Source organism: Helianthus annuus, chromosome 9 (assembly GCF_002127325.2).
Source record: "Helianthus annuus cultivar XRQ/B chromosome 9, HanXRQr2.0-SUNRISE, whole genome shotgun sequence".
Taxonomy (NCBI): domain Eukaryota; kingdom Viridiplantae; phylum Streptophyta; class Magnoliopsida; order Asterales; family Asteraceae; genus Helianthus; species Helianthus annuus.
The window spans coordinates 182,666,112-182,689,578 of record NC_035441.2 but is presented as its reverse complement, the minus strand read 5'-3'; the positions used below and the strand labels follow the sequence as shown (position 1 = coordinate 182,689,578).

The following is a 23,467-nucleotide window of genomic DNA, read 5'->3' as shown; positions in this document are numbered from 1 at the left end:
CAAATTCTCTGGTGGAGCCACCGGCCTATCAACAGCACAAAAATGTCTCAGGTGCGTGCAACCACTGAACCACTGGTCTACATTCCTTCCTTAGCCCAAAAATGTCTGCACCACATGCATATAGCCTAAAATCGGGCCCACCATCTCATGCCTGATCCCACCACCTTCTTCAGGTCCACAAATGACAGCTAGCACCATACGAATCTCGGCCTGGTGCTACTCCTTAGCCTATACATACGCAAGCATGATCGCCGCTGGAGCTAGGGTAGCACCAGCCTGACCACCACATGGATTATCATCTATTTATTTGACTGTCAAACATAACTAAAAACAAAAACAAAAATTCTGTATGGTGTTGTTTTGTGTATGAATTTTGTTATTTTAGGTCTAGTAGTGTGGACATTATTCTTCTTGTCAACTTCCATAGTAGCAAAAATCTTTTTGTTAAACTAGACAAAAACAGCACTTTACGAGGAATCCAACATGATGTCACTTACTATCTATGTGGGTGGTACTAGATAGACTTAGTTAATCAAGTTGGAGTTTTTATTCCCTGTGAAAGCTAATCCCTAAAATAAACATGAATACTCAAAACGGAAATGTTACATTAACCACTCTTATATAATGCTAGCTTTACATTTCAGTCCCTATGTTTACAAACTATCATTTAATCACTTTGACCTATTATTAATACACAAAATCTTTCTACTCATCCTTACCATTTTCATGATAATATTATATACATCACAAATATATGAGTCTTATACTACTAAACATTCAGTTTTCCCTACCAATTTTAGTATGAGTGAGATTATACATTTATACCGTGTACGTTTGTTTGTTATACAAAACATACAGTTTTCACCTTTTTACTTGATCTCTTAGTTTCACACTCTAGCTTAATTGTAACATTTCATCAGGATGGTTGAATGCATCTATTATGACCGTTATAAGGGTAGCATTTCAGCTGGCATAATTTATACTAAAGTTCAATGTATAGCTAAACTCTTGAATTCATCAACATAGTTGACCGTTTTCGTATGTATTCCAAGGAAACATTAGACCTTAAGTTCCAAGGGTATACTGAATGATAAGATAAAACTACAAAGATAAATGAATCTAGTCTAGAATAATCTAGGCTAGGGAGAATAATACTTGATCCATCGTTGTAGGCTGACATATGCTGACAACAATGTGTCGTCGATATAGCCTTTGTCGCCATAGGGTCAAGTTCTTGTAGTGTTATCTTCTAGGCTGCTACTACCTTTTCTCTACCCCCTTCTCATTTCTAATGTATATAATTTTAATCATGGTTGCAAAAGTCGCTAGGCGCTCCCTAGCTAGTCGGTCGAGTGGGGAGTTGAGAATACTCGGCCTATGCGGAGAGTACTCGGTGAGTACTTGGGCATGCTACATAAAAAGAAATTAGTTTTCGAAAATTAAATATATGTCAAATAACATAAATTTACTAATAATTATAACGAAATACGTGAAGATGGTATACATTTTTTTAACATGATAGATATAGAAATTATGTTTTGTTTTCTTTTAACTCAAACTCGGCATGAGTTGACCTACTAGATATGATTTTGGTCGAGGTTAACCACGTTTGATCGATTCCGAGTGATTAGGCGGAGTTGAAGAAAATCGCCTCGACAGCCTACCTTGGAGCGATTACTCGAAAAGTACTCAGACTTGGAAACCTTGTTTTACAACCATGATTTTAATATCTTTGATTGTTGATATTCTTAACATATAATATCAAAAACCAATCGAACACTATCTATAGATTCAAAGGACATTCATATATAGTTTTGTATGTTACTATCTTGTATCCTTGTACGTTTTGAGATTATGTAAGTCTTCTACGGTATAACAGTTCAGTTACCGTATTAACAGAAAACAAGTCATGTCATAAATTATCTTATTATGACTTACAATAGTCCGGTTTCCGGTCGGTATTAATAGAAAACAAGTCATGTCATGAATATAAACCAAACATAAATAGCAAAACAAAAACAAGCAAACTCTACCTTAACCAATCAAACAAGGAGAGAGAGAAACACACACACATCATTCACGGAACAACAGGGGTGCATTTTGCATAAACTTCAAACACCAAGGACCTTCCAGTAATACCCATCAACGTTGCTATACAGACTGATAAACTCAAAAAGAGAGAGAGAAAGTGAGAAGATAGAGTGTGTGTATGTATATCATACAAGCGATCGATCACACTCTCAATTAAACACTCACCGGTTAACATTTCACTCGAACATCATTAATGCAACGGTGCAATTCCTACACACAGGATAACCGAGTTAAACACGACACCGAAGCTATTCCCGTTAGTTCAACAACAACAAACAAACCAGATTCATGAGTTCCAAACTAAACTTTTAGTACCCAAATTCTCAATCTCAATACAGCCGCAATAAGGTTAGACTCCAAGTTTTTGTTCACTGTTAAATTTGAATTTGAAGTTTGTGTAATTAGCTTCATATTTATGTTAGTTGGAGTATGGTGATGATTGGGTTTTTTGTAAGGATATGTGATTGGGATTAGGGTTTGTATGCTGGTTAATTTTGTATATTTTGAATAATATTCGGGATTAAGTTTTTGGAGGGAGAGTTAGTTGAAACTGTACTATGCGATTCGGTTATTTGATCCGTACAGAAAAGCTGATGCGTTAGGGTTACTGGTTTTGTAAATGAAATTAGTAAAACCCTAATTTAGTTGTGGATTTAGTAAAACCCTAATTTTGTTGGTGAAATTAGGGGTGTGTGTTAGACTGTTAGGGTTATTGAGGTAAGAAATTGGTGGTGTTTTATGGAAGTTTTGTGTTGAGAAATGAAACCGCCGCAAAAGCATCCATGGATCAATCTTGCTGGGCTGAAAGATCAGTTGACTAAGAATATCGGACCGGAAAAATCTCATCAGTATTTTGATTGCTTGAGAAGGTTTCTGAGCTTAAAGATAAGTAAGATCGAGTTTAATAAGCGGTGTTTAAGGACGGTCGGGAAAGATAATATTTCGCTGCATAATCAGTTAATTCGTTCGATTTTGAAGTCCGCGGTTGGAAATGGAAATGGAAATGGAAATAAAACGTGTTACCATGAAAATGGGTCGGTTCCAGTTGTACATAGTGTACACCCGGCTGAATCTTTGGGTAAAAAACCGGAAAAAGAAGTGTCTACCAGCCCTTCGTTACGCGCGCCACTCGGGATTCCACATTGGCGGGATAGTGGGTCCCGCAAAGCCTCATCTTTGGGAACTTATAGTGACACGGGTGGCTTGATAGAGACTACAAAGTTAAAGGAACGTATGGACCAGCTAACTGCAACGCAAGGCCTTCGAGTGTCAATAGATTGCGCCAGTGTGGTAAATAACGGATTGGATGCTTATTTAAAAAGGTTAATACGGTCTTTTTCTGAACTTAGCGGGTCAAAGTCAGGGTCAACGTCAGGGACAGAGTCAAAGTCAATGAACAATGGTTCCATCAAGCACCAAGCTCATTTCAGGCCTCTGATCAACGGTTATAGACCTGGTCATCTTCATCAAATGCAAGGACTTGAACGCAAACGGGTTATTTCATTGGTGGACTTGACGAATGCTATGGAGCTCAACCCGCAGCAGCTCGGTGTAGAGTGGCCCATACTGCTGGAGAAAGTCTGTATACATGGTTTTACAGAATAATAAGTTGCGGTTTTAAAATTTTAATTCTTGTGTTGTATGATTAGAATGTCTTGCTGCATATTCTTGTGTTTGTAATTTAGTGAATGAGATGGTATACAACAGTTTTGCAGCAAATAGTTTGTGTAGTGAAAAAATTGAAGCATCTTTGTTGATCAACAGTTTTACGCCCAACCCCCCGAACTTTTTGCTCAGTAGTGTCCGGTATGTAGTTTTCGTATAGAATTTTTTAGATATATACGTTTTCAACACCCCAGTCGGAAATCTCAAGCTACGCCACTGTGCGCAACCATAACACATTAGTCTTTTTTTTAGCTGAATTAAAACATCCGATAACTTTTCATAAAAAGACTACTATATATACAATTTAAAATTTAAACCGAGAAAAATAGTTCGGACATCAATACATCATCTAGGATTGCACAAGGCCACAAGTACACAGAGACCATTATGAACAAGTACATAAAATGTTTTTTTTTTCTTTTCTTTTGTGGATTTGGTCGAATAACACCGTCCTGATTGCCGTTAAAAAAAAGTTTCGTTTGCCATAAAGAAAAACATAAACCATTATGCCGGTATATGTCACATACAATCATCTAAAAACTATATAATCAAGTTATTGATGCTAGTTATGATTTTGAAATGTAGCTATTGACTGAGAAGATAATTTGTGCTAAGGTTGTGTGGTATGGGTTTGTGCCCTATTTATCTCAGCCATAAAACATACAATAGCGCCCCCCCCCCCCTCATTGCAGTGGCGCCAGGGGCGCTATTATTCTTTATTTTTTTTTCATATATAGAGACACACACTTATTTTTGTTACCCAATCTCTACACTCAATTTCTATACTCTCAAAATCTCTAATCTCAAATTTTATACTTTCAAATGGCACGTCGTTGGACCAAGCAAAGAGGATATGGCTTTGGGCATGCGTTGGCCGAGTGAATGTCGTTAAGCTAGGGATGCATTCAGATTCGCGACAATTTTTGAACAGGGTTTTGTCCACATTCCATCAACATGTGGATGCAAACCATCGTAATATGAATGCAATATTAGAAAGGCTTTTGCTCCTACAAACAAAGTGTACAAAATTTGTGATGTGCTATGTCCATGCATTGAACCGTGAGGAGGGTTTTGACGATGAAGTGCTTGCCGCGACCCATAGCGAGTTCCAAGCATGACACCAGATTCAGTTCGCTAACGTTGTGGCTTGGAGAATTTTGAGAAACTGTCTTATGAATTTTTTAGGACAATATGTTGTCGTTTTTTTTTTAATTTCATACCTTTAGTTTTAATATTTTAAATTTTAGTAGTTTATGTTTTATTGCAACCCAGCATGTAAGTTTTATTTGAAACGTTATGTTATTTTTTAGTTGGAATTTTATTTTTTACTTATATTTTATTTAGTTTAATTGTTATATAAAAATATCTTAAATAAATAAATGATTAAATAACAATTGAGAGTTTTATTCCATTACATGTTATTGGAAGAAGGAAACAAAACTCCTTGTTACCGTGACGCTGAGGTGGCGCAATAAAGCCCTAGTGGCTTTATTCATACCAATTAGCCTAACAAAATTTAGTTTATTATCTTTTGTTTGTTTATGTCTAATATTTTAATTTGCTTATTTAAATTATTTTTCATTTAACTTGTATATATACACACACAATACAAATTTAGATAAAATAATATAAACTAAGGGAGGAGGAGGCGTCTCACTGATAAGCAATTAGAGTTATTACCTGTTTCGACTACACCAACGCCACCCTCTCGGGTAAGCAAGGCGATTTGGTTTCAGGGGTAGAGGAACCCAACGATTGTATCTCTATTTTTGCCGTTGAACTGTCAAATGACTGTTGGGGTCATTTAAAAAAAAATCTAAATAATTAATAACCATATAAATATCGAACCCTTTACTATTTTAGTTTACTTAAATTGTCCATCATTCACAAACCTTTATACTCCCACTTACCCAATTTTGTGAACATGACTAATTTCTCAAACGATGACCGTAGGTTATTCATTCCACCCAACGATTCCGATAGTGATACTTTCACAAGCTATAGTAGCTTACAATTTTTCTAGGATCTCATCGACCAACCCGATGACAAAGACACGACAATATTTACAAAAGAATTGTGCCACGCCCTCACGAAAAGGTCATGAAGTTCTTAAGGAAGATTATTTTAAGGAGGACCCAAAATACAATGACGATATTTTTCGTCAGCGATTTCATATGTTGGAACAATTGTTTTCAAAAATTGTTGGTGACGTAGAAGCACAATATGAATGGTTTCAAGATGGCCTAGACGCAAGGTGAAAAAGAGTTTTATGTTACAAAATATCATATCTATCATTAATCAACTCGCGACCGGTAATACTTCTGACGAAAACGATGATTATTTATGTGTGTCACAAAAAAAATAAAAATAACGTAAAATTTCAAAGTTTTAGTTTTATTGTTTGAATAAAAGTTTGAGTTACATCGAACATGAAACGGTTCGGGTTATGAATACAGATAATTGACGAATGCACAGTACCGATACCAAGTTCATCTCTAGTTGAGGGTAGAAATGAAGTGAAGTGTAGGATTGGTGAGTTTTAAGGTACATGAAAGGAGTGCCCCTCCTTCTTCATAACAATTTATTAAGATAAAAGACAATAAATCCATTGGCAAACGCAAAAACTTTAAATACCTGGATTTGGAAGAGGTAGTTTTGGGTTCAAATCTCACAAACGATAAGGATTATAAAAATAATTTGCCATTAAAAAATAAAATAAATAAAGACAACAAAAACCAAAGTAAACAAATAAAAAAACTGTTAAAAAGTCCTGAGAATTTTGTTAAGTGGAAAAAGGCATGCCTTCCCTAGTGGAGACACATGTTCGATTCTTGCTCGGTCATTTTCGACGGACATCTGAGTGAAGGGATGAATCGAGGCTTTAATCCCAGGTTCGAACCTGACGGAGGGCGAGGGTTTATGGATTCCATCTGGTTCTCGTACATCAGGGGGTACGGTCTCATAGCGGTCGAGGAGTCGACCTTGAACATAGCCCTGATCAAGATGGGTATACATGTGAGATTTTTTGCCGTTCAACAAAAACTATTAAAAAAACAATCAGTCTTGAAAATATGAATTTGTGTAGAAAGGTATTTAAAAATGGAGTTAATTTAATAGTTGTTTGATTAAAGATGAGGTAAACAAAAATGTGTGTGTATATATATATTTTAAACGACAAATTTTATTAGAAAAACACGCCTCGCAAGCAAGCAACTAGCCAAGGCCAACAAAAGCAAAACTTATACATCAAACACTTTCCATCTATTCCACAGTAATGACACAAGCTTAGATCTATTCTTGATCCATAAAAGCTAAACGTTTTGATGTCACCTACGATCTTGTCTATCTTGATTGGCACCTTATTAAATATCCAATTGTTCTTCGCCTTCCAAATAACCCTAACACCTCACCAAAAGAATAGACTGAATACACCTTCTTCTTTGCTCCACCAAAACAAAAATGTATATTTCGACTCTTCTTTATTAAAATCTGCCACTTGTGGAGATGGGAGTAGGTCTATGACCGATGCTTGTCGAACCATCTAATTCGAGTTGAGATTTATTATTCAGTTTGTATGTTATATATTCTTTAATATTATAATATAATACTATATAATATATAATTTAATATAGCACATTTTGTTGTTTAGTATACTTATACAACATAGATGAGACAAAAGTAAATATGCAAAATACTAAAATATCAATATGATATCATATCCAAGCTTTTATTGCCCTTTCACTTCTACTAGGATTCTTTTTATTATTATTTTTAGTTTCCGGTGTTTTAAAAAATTGTATCCTAGATAAGTCACGAACATAAATTTGCATTTGGCATGTTACCATCTACCGAACCGGCCGGCCGGCCCACCCTAGCATCAATTAATATTTATTTAAAGCTTCTTAGGGATACAAAATTTTAAGTAAATAACTAAATATTGTCTTTTTTAGAAACAATATCTTCAAAAAAGAGTTAGCATACAAACAACATTCTGATTTTGACTCACCAACAGCAAAAAACACAATCTTTAGCAATTGAACTCTTATGATGATCTACGTAGAGAAATTTAATTTGGGACACCAGCTGCAAGCTTCGCTCTCAACTCTTTGCGAAGAATTTTCCCTGCTGGTGATTTTGGAATCGTGTCGATAAAGAACACACGATTTATTCTCTTATAGAATACCACCTACAATGTAATAATACAAAATCTTGGTAAAATATAAGTTGATATGTAGCATGTGCGACAGAACAACATAATTACTTGTACGTATTACTCGACAGATCCAGTTGAATAGAAAAAAGAAATCATTACAAGGTTACGTAACCGCTTTTTATGTCATAGTTATAGCAATAGCTCCAAGTGTTTATACAACTTTTTTTTACCTAGAATTTGTTGTATATTGGAAAGTCCTCTATATATCTAATATTCTTTTTAAAATTTATTCTTTCAGGGGCATTGTTCAAGTTTTATGTGAAAATTCGTTACCTGTTTGTGTACGAATTGCTTGATATCGTCCTCTGTCACACTTGAGTCTTTAGTTTTCACCACAAAAGCAACCGGAACCTCTCCAGCTGCTTCGTTTACCATACTGAAATAAACATACACGCAACACTCAATTCAAGCTTTTTAATGTTAAATTAAGAGGTCAACGTCATGCTCTAAGATGCAATCGCCTATATAAAAGTCTACACAACTACATCGAATTAGATATTGTGTTCACGTTTGCAATTGATTACGAGTCAAGCCGTAAAAATACATCAAATACAAACAATTAGATTTGGATCTCAGATATGGTGTATACCAGAGTGTAATTTATTGCATATGAAGTAATTTTATTACCTATCACATGATTCTTTCTACCATGGTACCATTTGTGGTGGTGTAACTGTTGGTATAAGTAGATGTACCAAATTTGTTAGAGGTCACATTTAATGGGGATTTCTTGAATAGTTTAGATAGTTGGTGGGGCATAAGGGGATATTTTCGATCTTTTGCAATTATAGATTCTCTTTAATGTTAGTGCCAACTTGCAACAACCAACATGTGCGGATCCGAAGTTGGTGCAGATCCGATCAAGCATAACTAAACTAGTTTTTATTTTGGGAAATGTATTTGACTTTTAGTAGTATCATTCATATGTATTAATTTTAAATTTGTGTTTTAACTAGTAATAATTTTAATATGTATAACCTTTTGATTATTATTATTATTATTATTAAGTTTTTTTTTTCCTACCAAAAGGCATTAACTGAGAGCATTCGGAATTAATTTCTTATCCATATCCATATATTTTCACTAAAAACAACTATTTTTTCTCTCTTTTTTCAATTAAATAATATTTTTTATACTTGTATCATTATCTTTTCTATCTCCTTCATTCACAACCATTTCTAAAAATATTAAAAAATTTATAATGTTTTCTCTTTCCAGATTTTTTCCCATATATTTACACATATATATTTTCTCTCTCCTCACTCAAAAACACTTACAACTATTCTTTATAATATAACTAAACTCTTTCACATATTTTTAAGGTTTTTATTGTGAATGCTCTGACAACCACACAAGTTATCACTTCATTATAATTATAAACTAGTGTAACGTCATAACTTATCACTCTACGAGTTGGAAAAGTTTATATTTATACTTTATATATAAAAATATATAATCACAAAAATGAAGTACTAACCTAACTATGTTGTTGTAGTGTTATTTGATTTAATAACACCTTACTTTTATTTCTATCTTAGTTGCCGTTTTATTAAAAATAGTTTATACCTAATAAATAATTCTACCCTTTGTTGTTCTCTCACTCATTTTTTTTAAATAAATTCTATCTTAGAATATCGTGTAATAATTCTGAAATCTTCATTACTAATTACTTAATATTTTTTATTCAACAAGTGCAATACACATGTTTTTAACCTACTATTAATATATTCGAGTGTCGTGGACTTACGGGACTACTGCAACATCCGAAATTTGAGGATGAGTTAGTAATAACGCTTCAAGCTCAGCAGGTGCTACTTGAAATCCTTTGTATTTAATCAACTCCTTGAGTCGATCCACTATGAAGAGCTCATCATCGTCGTCAATCAACCCTATATCACCTGTGTGTAGCCACCCATCTGAGTCTATTGTTGTCTTTGTCGATTCCGGGTCATTAAGATAACCTATAAAGATTTTTCTAAAAATCAGTTGATATTTTTCAAGATGTAACAATCAATCAATTAATAAAATATCGTCAGCATATAGAAAAAAAAATATAAAAAAATTAATAAACACAAGTAAAATACCTTTCATGATTTGATCGCCACGAATACAAATCTCTCCTCGTTGGTTCCTAGGGAGCGACAAACCTGTCTCGGGGTCAACGATCTTCATCTCGGCGTTGCGCACCACAGTGCCACATGCTCCGGACTTGATCTCATAGGGCTCCTTAGCAAAGGCTAAACACATTGCTAGCACCGGTCCAGCCTCTGTCATACCGTAACCCTGTCATGATCATTCATGTCAACCTCATCACTACTACCTACCTCATGTATTTCATTATTCAACTACTTCAATTATTATATTATTGTGGCAGCCGAAAAAAAAACAAATTATTTTATATTATTATTTTCTGGAATTTCACGTGGCCAAGAATTATATCGCCTTTGAGTATAATTTTAAATTAAATATCAAAACATTAATTAACAACGAGTTATACATGTGATAAACCTATCTTTTATTTTATTTTTTCCTTTATGTTTGGCACTAACATGATTATCTGCCTTCATTATTTCGAACCAAATAATTTGATGTAACCGTTAGGTTGACTGGTTGACAATGCAAAAATTATGTAAACATGATAAATGTTTTTGATAATTTCTAGAATCAAAATGTTTAAGAACGACAATTTAAAGTATGAAAACGAATAAATCTATATCAAAATAGATGATATTTATGGTATGAAGAATAAAAGGTCAGGCGGCCAATGTTTAATATTATGGACTCTAACCATAAAGGTTAAGGCTAGAGGGTATGGTGATGGTCCTCCAAGGGAGGATGATCCGCCACGTAGGCGTCACATCATAGTCCCCCAAGGATGGTCCATCCCATTAAACTAGAGGGTATGGGAGGATGGTGCTAGATGATCCTACCCCACAAAACTATGTACAAGTATTAAAGCCTAATGTACAAATCTCATTAACAAACAAACAAAAAAGGGGGGCCCACCTGTTTTGGATCGTCCTGGACGTCGAGAAAACGACGGAGAGGACGGGGACGGGATGAAGACCGGGGGGGGGGGGAGGGATGGGGTGACGCCGGCGCCGGGATGGAGGACGGGACCATACCGTCTAGCCTAAGCATGACGTTAGATTTTAACTTCAAGCCGCCGGACAACTATACTGACCATTTATATAACAGTATTCATATTGAATTCCGTATATTTTTTTGAGTGTATTCCGTATATTATATGGAATGGTTGTGTGTGATTGTTGTGAGTAGAACAGAGAGAAAATGTTACTATTCATCTGTAAATACGTGGAAAACATGTCACCCTTATAAACACTATTCACCCTTTTTTTTTTAATATTATGTGGTGAAATCTTACCCACTAACGTATTGCCTATTACCCAAAATTCGATCTTAAATCCATATTAAAAATCAATTAAAATATCAAATAGTTAACTACACTTCTAATAATTATGTAGTTATAATTATTACCAACTCCAACTTATATTAACAATAATAATAAAGATTATATAATACTATTTTGATGCAGGTAAACACACGAGTTCATACAATTTTGACGAGCATCACCAAATTCATATCTATCCTAAACTTGTAAAAAAAGCTTTAAAACTAATATCATACTTAGGGACTAGAAGCAAATACAAACCACATTTCGTAGGCCTGTAAACGAACCGAACGAACACGAACATAGGCATGTTCGTGTTCATTCATTTAACTTCAATCGAACACGAACACGAACACGAACATATAATCGAACACATTTTTTTGTTCGTGTTCGTTCATTAAGAACTCGCGCATGTTCGTGTTCGTTTATGTTCGTTTGTTTAAAGCCTAAACGAACAGTTCACGAACATAAAAAAAATTAACTGAACATATTTGAATAAACATAAATTAATATGATTGAAGAAACAAGTCTAATATATTACATTTCATCCGAAAATACATCTAAATAACGGTTCATTGATATACTAATTAGTTATATTTATATAACTAGTTGAAAAACCTAATATTTATTTATATAAATATAACTATTTATGTATTTATTAAAATCTAAATGAACGTAAATAAACGAACGTTCACGAACATAAATGAACGAACATAAGGTGTGTTCATGTTCGTTCATTTAATTAAACGAACACATTTTTTTGTTCGTGTTCGTTCGTTTATTAAATAAACGAACATAAACGAACTTCCCGCCGAACAAGTTCATGAACAGTTCATGAACGTTCGGTTCATTTACAGGCCTAACATTTCGTATATAAACTGTAAGAATATTAAAGAAGTGTCATATTGTTACAGTTTTTAAGATAAATATGATTTGTACCGGAATAACCCCTCATACTTAGCTCATACCCAAAAAAAAACATTTTTTAGAACAACAAATCATACTCTTTCTAAATTTACTACTAAGGGTGAGCGGGGCACTACCCTAAGAGGGGAGTCCCCTCTCTTACGCACACCCAAGCAGGTTATGCCACGTCAACTCCCCTCTTAAACTCCCCTCACACCCCAATTTGATGGCGGCACTCCCCTATTAGGTGACTTGTTCTTTTATTAAAAAAAAAAAAAAGAAAATAATTTGATTGGTTTGAAAAGATGGTGGCCCCACACTCTCCCCCTTCCTTCTTCGGTGAATTCACCCCGACCCACCTCCCCGATTTGGGTCACCGCAGGGATGGCGGCGGTGTTCCCGCTGGGGGAATAGGGTCACCTCGGCCACTCCCCGCTGGTGTCCCGCTCACCCTAAACTACACATTTTTTTAGAACAAACTTGCTTTGTTCATACCCAAGTATCCTAATTACTCGTCACAGATATAACTACCATTCCATTTAATGTACTTGACTCTTCAGTGTTCATAAAGGACCCACAAAATTATACCATTTTGAAAGTATAAATATATCCTCAAGCCATATATTCAAGCCATATCCTTTTTTTTTTTTTTTTTTTTTTTGAAATATCAACAAATTTTATTTATACAGTTCAAGCCATATCCCCTCTATTTGAGAAAATGACAAACGACCACAACTATTTGAAAAATACCCTAAGCACCCTGACATTTTATGTATACAAATTGTATCTACAATAATCCATACGTAATAAATAAAGTATACGTAATAAATAAAGTAATAATCCATACCTACCAAAATAGGTAACTATTGCACCATATGTTATAATTTCCTCAAAACTTTTTATTATTTCACTCATCTATGTTCTGTCTTTTATTTTTATAATTCCACCATATATTATATAATTTCCTCAAAACTTTTTCTTATTTCACTCATCTATGTTTTGTCTTTTATTTTTATAAAACTGTACATCATTTATAATTTTAATTCTTTATTATCAACTATTCTAACATAGCACATGATATATTATACCATATATATATTTAATACAAATAAGATAAAAATAAACTAAAAAAAGAACATAGATCCTAGCTACCAATCCATTTTATCATTTTAAAGAATATCCAAGATTCCTATATACAAATAGAATTATTCATATTTATAGACTTCTATATATTGTACCGATTTATTTTCTTTGCTTTTCAACTGTTATTTACAGGTAAAACACTGATAAATACCGGTACTAATTTTACCTTTTTTTTTTGTTTCTAGTACTTTCGAACACATACCTGTCCAAGTTTCGCATTCGTAAACTTCCTCCTAACCATATCTTCAAGCTCTTTCCCCAACGGTGCCGCACCTGACATCACCGTCCTCATCGACGACAAATCATACTTATCCACCACTTCTTCATTATTCGCAATCGCCAACACGATCGGCGGCACAAACGGCCCGATCGTCACTTTATACTTCTCAATCAACTCCAAAAACGGCACTATATCAAACTTCTGCATGATTAAAATCGCCGCACCGGCCCTCAACCCACACAACAAAATCGAATTCAACGAGTAGATGTGAAACAGTGGCAACACACACATCAACACATCTTCACTGTGTATCCACAAATTCGGATTTTCTCCGTCCACTTGTTGCGCTACGCTCGTCACGAGCCCCTTGTGAGTTAACATAACTCCTTTAGGCAATCCCGTCGTTCCCGATGAGTACGGCAACGCCACGACGTCGTCTGACGAGATCTCAACTTCTGGTAACTTCGTTTCGTCTCCAGAAACTAGTTCCGTGAAGTGCAAGCAACCTTCTGGAGCGGAATCTATGCATACGATTTTGATTGAGTTTTCAGCTGCGTACTCTTTTATTTTCGGTACGTGTGACGCTTGCGTCACGATGATTTTAGCGTTAGAAGCTTTTGCTTGTTTAATGATTTCAGCAGAGGTGAAGAACGGATTTGCCATGGTGGAAACCGCACCGAGGTACGATGCACCAAAAAACGAGTACACGAATTCTGGTGAATTCGGAAGTAGTATCATGATGACATCACCTTTGTTGATGCCGTGCTGGTGAAAAGCGGAAGCAACTTTTCGTGACGTGAGCTCGACGTCAGCGTAGGTGTGTACCACACCGGTGGCTCCGTCGATTAAACAGGGGCGGTTATTGAAGGTAGAAATGTTTTCGAAACAGTATGAGTGTAACGGTAGGTGTTTTGGTATGTATATATCTGGGAGTTTTGAACGGAAAATTATCTCCTTCTCCGGCGCCATTGATGAGTATTACGTTAGAGAGAGAAAAAATGGAATTTTTTTATGGGATAAAAAGATTGTAGAAAGGCAAATTCTTTATACCTGTGGTCAAGGTTTGGTGGCAAAATGGTGGGTTCGGTATTATGGGTTGGTTTTAAGGGTGATAATGGAATTTCAAAAATATGATGAGGGTGGTGTGGTTTTTTTTTCTTTTTTCTTTTTCTGTAAATCACAAAATCTTCCCCGTGCTTAAAATATTTAGAGTTAAACATTTTGACAGTTTAGTCCAAAGTTTTTATTTTTCGTTTTTGAGTCCAAATTGTTTCATCGTTGCCATTTTAGTCTACTGTGTTAACTTCATCTATTAATTCTATTAATGAGAAAGGCAATTCGGTCATTTTATATGACCGAATTGCCCTTGTAGCTCACATATTACAAGTTTTGTCCTTTATCTTTATACCATTTTTCAGGCGGTGTCCTTTTTAACGAATGTTGACAGGCGGTGTCCGTTACTAGGTATTTTGTTTCAAGTTTAGTCCTTTACACCCAACCCAGTTAAAAACCCCTGTTAATTGTTGGGTGTAAAGGACTAAACTTGCAACAAAATACCTAGGTAAAGGAGTAAACTTGCAACAAAATACCTAGGAAAGAACACCGTCTGTCAATAATTAACATGGTTTTTTAACTGGGTTGGATGTAAAGGACTAAACTTGCAACAAAATACCTAGTAAAGGACATCGCCTGTCAACATTCGTTAAAAAGGACACCGCCTGAAAAGTGATATAAAGATAAAGGACAGAAGTTGTAATTTTTCCTTACATATAAAATGACCGAATTGCCCTTCTCGTTAACAGAAAAAATAGATGAAGTTAACCCAATGGACTAAAATGACAATAATGAAACCTTTTTGAACCCATAGTCGAAAAATGAAGTGATCCAAACCACATAGACTAAAATGACATTTAACTCAAATATTTATGTAGATAAATCGCGTACCACGTTTGAGTAGTTTATATGATTTTGATTATGAAGAAGTAAGGAATAGATTTTTGAAAGATTGTATCTTTTTTATTGTGATTATTATAGTATTGTTTGAGAAGAGTAGCAAGTATAAGAATTGGTAAAATACTATATAAATTGGGGAGATATGTAATTGATTGATGATATTAGATATAAGAAATATGTAAATATTCATTTAATAGTTTGTTAAGGGTAAAATAGTCATTTTATAAAAGTTTTTAATGAAAAGAGAAAATATGTAATATACTGTAATTATTTTTTTTTATTTGGGAAAATACGTAATAAGTCAGTTTAAAATAGGAAAATATATAAAAATCCTTATATAAAATTAGGCAGATTGCTTTTTTTAGACCACCCGTAGTGGGGCATTATGTGGGCATTATGCTCAAAAAAAACGCCCCCCACTCCCATTACATAGGGCATTATGGGGCATTATGCTCAAAAAAAATTTACATTGGCGTGATATATAAAACGCCCAAAGGGGAATGTGGGAGAGTTGATGACCAATGAGATTTTTTAGAGGTTTTTTCTTTATTTTATTTAATGCCCCAATAATGCCCAATAATGCCCAATAATGCCCCATCCCCATTACACCCCATTTTAGAAAACGCCCAATAATGCCCCTTTGCTGACTGGACCGCCACATGGCGTAAAATGCCCTAGGGTGGGGGCATTATATTCTCCTTCCACTACACATGGTCTTATAAACCCTATATAAAGTTAGGCAGATTGTTTTTTGTTTTTTTTTTTTTTTTTTTTATTTGGAAGGCAATTAGGTGTTGTGAAATGTTAGGTGGTCATGTTTTAAGTTGATGTCTGGGACGGCTCCAGGTTGGCTTACCTTTTATACCCTTTGTATATGTCTACCTACCACACTTACTCGCCGGCCGGAGCACATCTGCTCACATTCCGATGATCGTTTCATTTTTTATATTATGTTGAATTATTGTAATACATCACTACATGTATAAATTATTTTGCTCCCCCGTCACTTATGGTTATACTATTGAGTTAATTACATCGTTACTTCATGTGGTTTATAAGAAATAACATTAGATGCTAACATGTTTGTAAAAGTCCGTAATAGTATTCGATTAATCGCCGATTAATCACTAATCGGAGGTTCACCGATTAGTGGCCGATTAATCATTAGGCAGTCAATGACGGTCCTATTCTGGGCAAATTTTGGTCAGACGTCGGCCAAATTTCGACCAAACCATATAATTTCTTCCAATTACTTACAAAAATGGATCAATAAGGGATTAAAACATGTGTACTTTAAAAAACTACATATAAAAATGTGTGTGTATATATACAACTAAAAATTACATATGAAAAACTCAATCCAATTAATTCCGAGTAATCCCTATTAATCTCGATTAATCGCTAGTCGGTACCCCACCGCCCGATTAGCGCCTAGCGATTCTTACAACATTGGATGCTAAAAGTTTAAAATCACACTTTGGGGTACCAATTTTCACTACATGTGGTTTATAAGGAGTAACAACGTCACATACTAATAGTTTAAAATCATATTTTTTGGTACCAATTTTCAGTTTTGTAACAAACTATGGTACTAAGGCTAACATATGTTAGTTTTTTTTTTTGTTTGGTTCTTGGGTATTTAAGTTATTCAACCTGACAACTGGTTTGTTAAAGGGAATATTTCACAAAATGGTAATTAAGTTTTAGGAGTGTTTCAATCAAATCACTCAATAAAAAATGTGTTCTAATTAACTCACTGAAATTTATTTTATGTGCTAATTCGATGTAATTAACCTGAATAGCAGGTAAACTATCCTAAATGGCATTTTTTATTAATCATGTTTACATAATTTAATTAATAAAAGGGATAAATCAAATCAAAACGCACATATTAATCAAAGAGAATCAAATCCAAAAACAAATACACATCGTTTGATTCATTCATATTTACTATATTGTTTGGTGATCACCATCAAAGTAAACTTTATATTTGTTAATGATGTTGAGCTTTTTTTCTTCCCAGATAAACATTAAATTTAGTTCTTCATAGATATAAAATTTAATTTTTTATTAATAAAATTGGATTATGTTTAAGCAGGTTTAGATCTAAATATGACTAATTCCATGGTTTAGGATTTTAATAAATTTTCACAATTTTAATAGTTTTTTTGTAATATTAATTATTTTTTTTGCAATTTTCTAATCCATGTTAGCATTTCTAAGTCCTGTCAAAATACTTTTTTTTTATAAAAAAAAAAAACTAAATACATGTCATGTAGATAGACATGTAGGATGAATGACCTTTAATTTAGGTAAACTATCTAGAATTGGAACATCAAACTAAACTTTAATGACCTAATTGGAACAAAAAAAATTATGAGTGACCTGATTGAAACACTCCTGAAACTTGATTACTATTTAGCAAACTTATCCCTTTATTAAAGACATTTTTTATTAATAAATAAATAACGTTAATTTATTCAACCCGTGTAAGGGTAAAATTATCATAAAAAAGTCTCCTAAATATAGGAAGAGTACAAACACAAAAATGATCACAAAAAATATAACACAATAGATCTCAAAATATAATACAATGTCACGAAATATAATACAATGCTGAGGAAAAAAGACATAGTAACTCCCAAAAAATACACAATGTCAAACAAAAAGACACAATAATCTAAACAAAAAATTCTAAACCTACAAATTCAAAAGCAAAAACCTAAAATCTAAGATCATAGAGTTCAACGAGACGGTTCAATGCCGTTAAAATAAGTTCAATCGGAATCCGTTTGATACCCTTCCTATGACTTCCTATTTTTACGAGACTATGTATTTGAACATCCCCTGCAATGCACATGAGTTTAACTCATTATAAATAGTATAAAATTCAAAACAAATATTGATTTTTAACAATTTAACAAATATATCATAGTTTAAAATCTTTTTTTTTTTTTTCGATTTGGGATCACTGGTGATATATTTTCACTAGGCAAATTTATACCTAATAAATAAGTAATATGTTGCGTCACATATCACAATCATGTGATCTTCGTGACTTTTTTTCACTTATCTTATTTTTGTCTTTCGTATTGTATTTCTTAACTTAAAAAAAAATTATTTAAGAAAATACTCCTATATCTTTATCACTAACTTATTTAATATTTAAATTTAACGATTTTTAACGACTATTTTTCCCCTTAAATACTTATATTTCATTATTTCCTAAGGATTAAACATTGGTCTTTGCACAAGAGATAATTCCTTTTGATCACTAGACTATAGCCTAAGTAGAGCCTAAGTAGCAGGTTTTAACATGATTAAGTATACTAAATGGATCTTCATCTTCTAAGGGTGTACGGGGCACCCTTCGGGGACCCCTTCGGGGACACCATATCCCGATCGGCAAAGCACCGCCAACCCTTCGGGGACCAAGAGAGAAGGAGGGAAGCCGGTGGCGGCTCACCGAAGAGAGAGGGAGGAGAGAGAGAGGGAGTGACCAATCACAGCTTTTCTTTTTTCTTTTTTTTTTTTTTAAAAAAAACCCAATTCACCTAAGAGGGGAGTGACGCCATCAAATTGGGGTGTTAGGGGAGTTTAAGAGGGGAGTTGACGTGACACACGGGGATTGGTTTGGCGTAAGAGAGGGGACTCACCTATTAGGTGAGCACCCCCTTCACCCTAACAAATTAGGTGTTTTGTATTAAATATTGGTCTGATTTTTTCCCTTTTTTGGGGCGTTTTGATATCGTGAGATGCAAAAATATATCTGATTTGTTATGGAATTGGAAGGACCACACCAGCATTAATATCATCGGCATCACATGGTGACTGTGGTGCTACAAGGACGAAATTCATGTACTCTATGATATTAAAAGTACAAGCACAAAACATTAAGTTGAAACATTAGCTTTATTTCTAGAGGGCTTCTCCGGTTTTGTTCGTATTTGGGGCATGTTTAATGCCGTTGTATTCGAAAAGCAAGAAAATATATCACATGTAAATCAACTTTTGTTGAGTTCTCCGGTGTAACTACTTCAAATGGCACCATACTCAACTTTTTTTTAATATACATCTAAATTAATTGTTTTGGTTGAACTGTGAAGACTACTTGCCGCTTTTTGTATCATAACAATTAAATTCTCTTTTTTTTTTACTTTGCATGTGAACAGGGTGTAGGTACATCGAAGGGTACTAGTTTGGTCGAACCCGTAACAAAGAAAAGTAGCGATATACGTGTAATTCGACATTGTGCCCATAGAAATTTTGACATCGAACCTATAGAAACTTTTATACATAGCCTTTAGAAACCTTGACACCAAACCTTTAGAAAACTTGACACTGAACCTCAGAAAACTTGAACAGTGCATCTAGTCTTGTGCAATTGATGGTTGAAACAAACAAACACATCAATTTTACGTTGGTGTACCGAATATTGAAGTTAGCACGCATTTAACCCATCACATCTGCAACTGTTAAGAGATGCTTTTCAGTAATAAAGTACGTGAAGTCCGATTTACGTAATCGGATTGGTGGTAAACATTTAAATGATCGTTATCGATTTGTTTTATTGAAAAAGATTTGCTTGTAAAGGTTTCGATAGTTGATGTAATGGATAGGTTTCAAAAAATGAAACCTCGTAGAGAGCAACTTTAACAAATTTCTATTGTTTACTTTTAATATCGATTGGCGTATTTTTTTAATTATTTGCATTTTAGTTTGAGTTTTGCTAATTTTATCATTAGTTTGATTTTGGTTATGAAGTTATTAATTTTAGAATGTGTTATCTAAATGGAAAAAATGATCACCCTTAAGGCCTTAATAGAAAAGCTAAAACTAGAAACTATAGTGATTCAAAAGTTAGAATAGGTTGCAATCACGATAGGTAATTAGAGATATGTCATCTATAATTATTATATATATTTATATTAATTCATTTCGGTTCGGTTAATGTTTGATTATGGGACATCCTAAACTGTATCCATAACCGATTTACTCGGTTAACCAGTTAACCGAAACCATAATCGTCAATTAATCTTGGTTATTGGTTAATTTGGTTTGGTGATGGTTCAGTTATCAGTTAATTTCGGTTAACGATGAAGGTTCGCTCACCCCTACTTGTATACGTGTCACACGTACATGATCCCCAAACTACTCAAATTGATTTATGTAATGTCTCCATAAAGTACTTAGGGGGCATTTGATTTGCGGAATGATTTGGAATTGAAATTGGAATTTGTATAGGAACGAGTTGACGCTACCCCGCGCGTTGCGGCGGGATGCTAATTATGAATGTTTCTCATTAAAACTCAAAAGACTTCAAAACACATAATGAATTATTCTAAGCAAAAGATATTAGGATTTTGAAACATGAAGATGTTGTAGCATTCAACAAACAAATCAAGGGCCGCCAATGGAAACGTTTAATATTGTAGGTTGCAAAAGAGAAAAGAAACATGTTTCCTAAGTGTCCGAACCAAAAAAATTTAAGCGCAGTAGGTCAAAATAGACATGTACCACATTCATTAGTGTACATCAGTTAGTTATCTTTACCAATTAACTATGTAATTTTACTCAAATAGTCATTAATTGGTTAGAGGACACTAACTTCCTTTTGTATAGTAGTCAAATAACCATTAAACGTTTACGTAACACCGAGTCACAACAATTTCATATTTATACAATTCAGTTTCCTCTCGACTTCTATTATTATTATTGTTTGTTTAACAGAGTTGACGATATGTTGATCTTTGTTTGAGTTTTTATAGTTATACTAAAATAATAATGTTTATAAATAAATAAATTACCGCATCATAACCTGATCAAATAAACAGAATTAAAAACATTCGTACGCAAATGTTAATTCAATTAATAATTATTGATAGAAACAAAAAGAAAACTAAAAGCGAAAAGAAAAAAAGTTACCATCTCAATTCTCAAGAAGGTAAACATGTATAAATGTATTCTGTATGTGCAGTGCACACTTGAGGAGAGATTTTAATTTTTAGAGATGGACTTTTCTTGAACAAAGAAAAGTTTTTATAATAGGCAAACCACGATTTTTTTTTTTTTATTTTCAACTCATGATTCATGAACCTGGAACTACATAAACAAAACATGAATTAAAACGTTAAGACTCACTAATTATTTAATTACTAAGTTACCCTCATCCACATCTTCTTGATTACTGAGAAGATCTAAGATATTCGTCATAAACGCTCTCAAACATACTGTCTTTCTATAAAATAATCAAACATCCTTCTTCAACTTATATTCTTACACATGATAATAAAGGGATCAAGTGTAAGAAACTTTTTGGATGAGTACTTTACTAAACCAGAAACATCGCCGGAGGGTTAGCGGACCCCCTGACCGCGCCTGTTTTTCTTTACCAAAATTGAGTATACAGATCAGATCAGTGGTTTAAATTAGAAACCCTTTACAAAATCAAGAACACGCGTTGACCCGACTCCTATTATCTGATTTAGATGACGGTGGTGATAATTGGTAAAGGTGGGTGATATTATCAAAGAAAATTGAGGAATCAGAAAAAAAATGATAAACCTATGAAGATCAGATGGAGGATTTAAACAAAGGATTATACCAATTTCTGGGTTATATCAAATTTCTAGCAATGTTGGTATATCAATTAAACTCATGTTTTACAAATATATAGAAAACATATGTTGTTCTTACAATCAAACACATAAAACATATGTACATACACATGCAGATAACAATCATGCAAATAACATATTATTCATTGTTTTAATAAAATAATATGATAAAAATTATGGTTATGGTAACTGTTGGGTTGTGTTGGTTTAATGAATGGAATCTGAGGGATGAAGAAAGGGGCGATTCAGAATTCGTTTATAACACAATTTTTATAACAGAAAATAGAAAGGAAAAAAGACAGAAAAAGAAAAGGAAAAAAATGAGAAAGAAACTTTGCGAAAAGGAGTCGAATCGAAGTCAAACGTATGGTGGGCATGTGTAATAACCAACTGAACCGTTGCATTTAGTAATTGAAGTCGTTTCACTTTTTATGTGAAAGACGCGTTGTGCTAACATAGAAAGAACGAAAAAAAATAGAGAAGAAAGGCTACAGAATGGATTCGAACCGCTGTCAAACGATTAATGAAAAGGCGTGTTTACCAACGAAACAGTTTGCACTTTATGATGTGGGATTGTTTCATTTATCATATAAAGAAGCGTTGTGCTGAGTTATTTAATTAAAAAATATAATTTTCTAACCAACGCAACTTTTAAACGAAAAGGTATGACTCAAGTTACTTTTTGTAGTTATATATAATTAGAATTTGAAGGAATTGGATTTGGAATTTAAACATTCCAATTGGAATTGGAAATTGTTGGAATTGGAATCTCAATTCCATTTTTGTTGTGTTTGGTTGTCAAATGAATTGGAATTCATCACTCTGGTACCCACAACCACCAGTTCGGGTCGAAAAGGTACGGGTGGAAACGGTTCGAATTGAAACGGTTCGCATCGAAATGGCACAGGTCGAAACGGTACGGGTCGAAACGGTTCGCGTTGAAACAGTTCACGTCAAAACGGTTCGATTCGAAACGGTTCGGGACGAAACGGCACGGGTCGAAACAGTTCGCGTCGAAACGGTTCGATTCAAAACAGTATGGGTCGAAACGGTTCCCGTCGAAGTAGTACACGTCGAAACGGTTCGCGTCGAAACGGTTCGCGTCGAAACGGTTCGATTCGAAATGGTACGGGTCGAAAGGGTTCGATTCGAAATTGTACGGGTTGAAACCGTTCGCGTAAAACGTTACAGGTCGAAACCGTTCGCGTCGTAACGGTATGGGTCGAAACTGTTCGCGTCGGAACGGT

General features: G+C 34.1%; 2 protein-coding genes across 2 annotated transcripts; one reads left to right on the top strand and one right to left on the bottom strand.

Annotated features, from left to right (window-relative positions):
• The first annotated feature begins 2,850 nt into the window (after positions 1-2,850).
• LOC110876925 lies at positions 2,851-3,696 on the top strand. The gene has a single exon (XM_022125083.1). It carries the CDS (start codon positions 2,851-2,853, stop codon positions 3,694-3,696), a length of 846 nt encoding a protein of 281 aa, XP_021980775.1.
• A 3,932-nt stretch (positions 3,697-7,628) lies between these two features.
• On the bottom strand, positions 7,629-14,725 carry LOC110880015 (4-coumarate--CoA ligase 2). Its single transcript, XM_022128564.2, has 5 exons — positions 13,633-14,725; positions 10,054-10,252; positions 9,717-9,930; positions 8,243-8,345; positions 7,629-7,942 (listed from the first exon to the last, which is right to left on the bottom strand). The coding sequence occupies exons 1-5, from the start codon at positions 14,617-14,619 to the stop codon at positions 7,823-7,825; spliced, it is 1,623 nt and encodes a 540-aa protein (XP_021984256.1). The 5' UTR covers positions 14,620-14,725; the 3' UTR covers positions 7,629-7,822.
• Positions 14,726-23,467: the final 8,742 nt, after the last annotated feature.